Here is a 980-nt window from a genome sequence, read left to right as displayed (position 1 = left end):
AAACCTGACTGTGTTGTTAAAGCTTTACACCACTAGAGTAACTTCTTACCCATAATTTAAGATAGTCATTGTTCATTCTGCTCACCATCATTGCTGTACTGCATAACCATGATGATATCCGCTTTCTCCAAAGCCAGCTCATCGTTTTCCCGAGCCTTGTAAGTCTTTATGCATTGAACCTGTGGTGCATCTAAAGGGACGGAAAGATCATATGATATAATGGAAAGCAACCATAAACCTGTGTGCATCAGCCCCAGAGGAGGCAGGGGGACTGCCCAAACACTAAAGAGCAGAGAACCATGAGGGGAGCTACAGGTCTTCTACCTAATATGAGGAGTATAAATAGGTAAAATAACTAGCACTGAGGGAAAGCCCATTAATATCTTCTTTATTTACAAGGCAAGTATTCTGCCTTGGAGTAATTTCTGGGATGTTCCACCTCACAGTGACTCCAGCTCCTCTGATCCAGACCACCCCCACTGCTGTAGTAGTAAAGCAGTCTTACCAGGGCATTCCAGGAGGTCCAGTTCTCCTCGCGGAGGAGCCAGAGCAGAGATCCACCTCAGCTTCTCACTGCTGGAAAACATCACCAGACAGGTGTTAGGATTCAATGTGAGGGACTGATGATGGGAATGGGGGTCTGTGTGGACAGGTTTGCTCACAGGAGGGGTCAGGGAAGGGGTACTTAGGGGAAATAGAAAGTGGAAGTGGAAAAAGGGATGGGAAAACACAAAACCTCCCATTTTTGGAGACTAATGGTATGACATAAGGTGTGCTTATTGTATAAGCAGCTATGATGAGAGAGGAGCAAGGTGGTTCATTAGGGGCTTATTACGGCAAGAGGACATTTTCAAGTCCTCTGCTCAGCAGCTGCATTTGATATTTCAGCATTTGGGTAGCTGAGGGACTACAATCAGGCTCCTAGGAGGTGTCTGGGTACTGTCATGGGATACACTGAGGGTAACCTTGAGCTCTTACTG

At 46.1% G+C, this 980-nt stretch overlaps 1 protein-coding gene across 1 annotated transcript in view; it reads right to left on the bottom strand.

Moving 5' to 3' along the window:
- LOC104530006 (uncharacterized) overlaps window positions 1–980 on the bottom strand; it is a 16321-nt gene that overhangs the window by 443 nt on the left and 14898 nt on the right. Inside the window, 3 exon segments of the mRNA XM_010174467.2 lie at window positions 86–190; window positions 506–573; window positions 966–980. The exon segment at window positions 966–980 is cut by the window's right edge and continues 159 nt beyond it. Coding sequence (XP_010172769.2) covers window positions 86–190; window positions 506–573; window positions 966–980 — 188 coding nt within the window.

The sequence above is a fragment of the Antrostomus carolinensis genome, unplaced genomic scaffold, assembly GCF_000700745.2.
Source record: "Antrostomus carolinensis isolate BGI_N321 unplaced genomic scaffold, ASM70074v2 scaffold17788, whole genome shotgun sequence".
In the NCBI taxonomy this organism is placed as follows: domain Eukaryota; kingdom Metazoa; phylum Chordata; class Aves; order Caprimulgiformes; family Caprimulgidae; genus Antrostomus; species Antrostomus carolinensis.
This window is presented reverse-complemented; position numbering and strand designations above follow the sequence as displayed.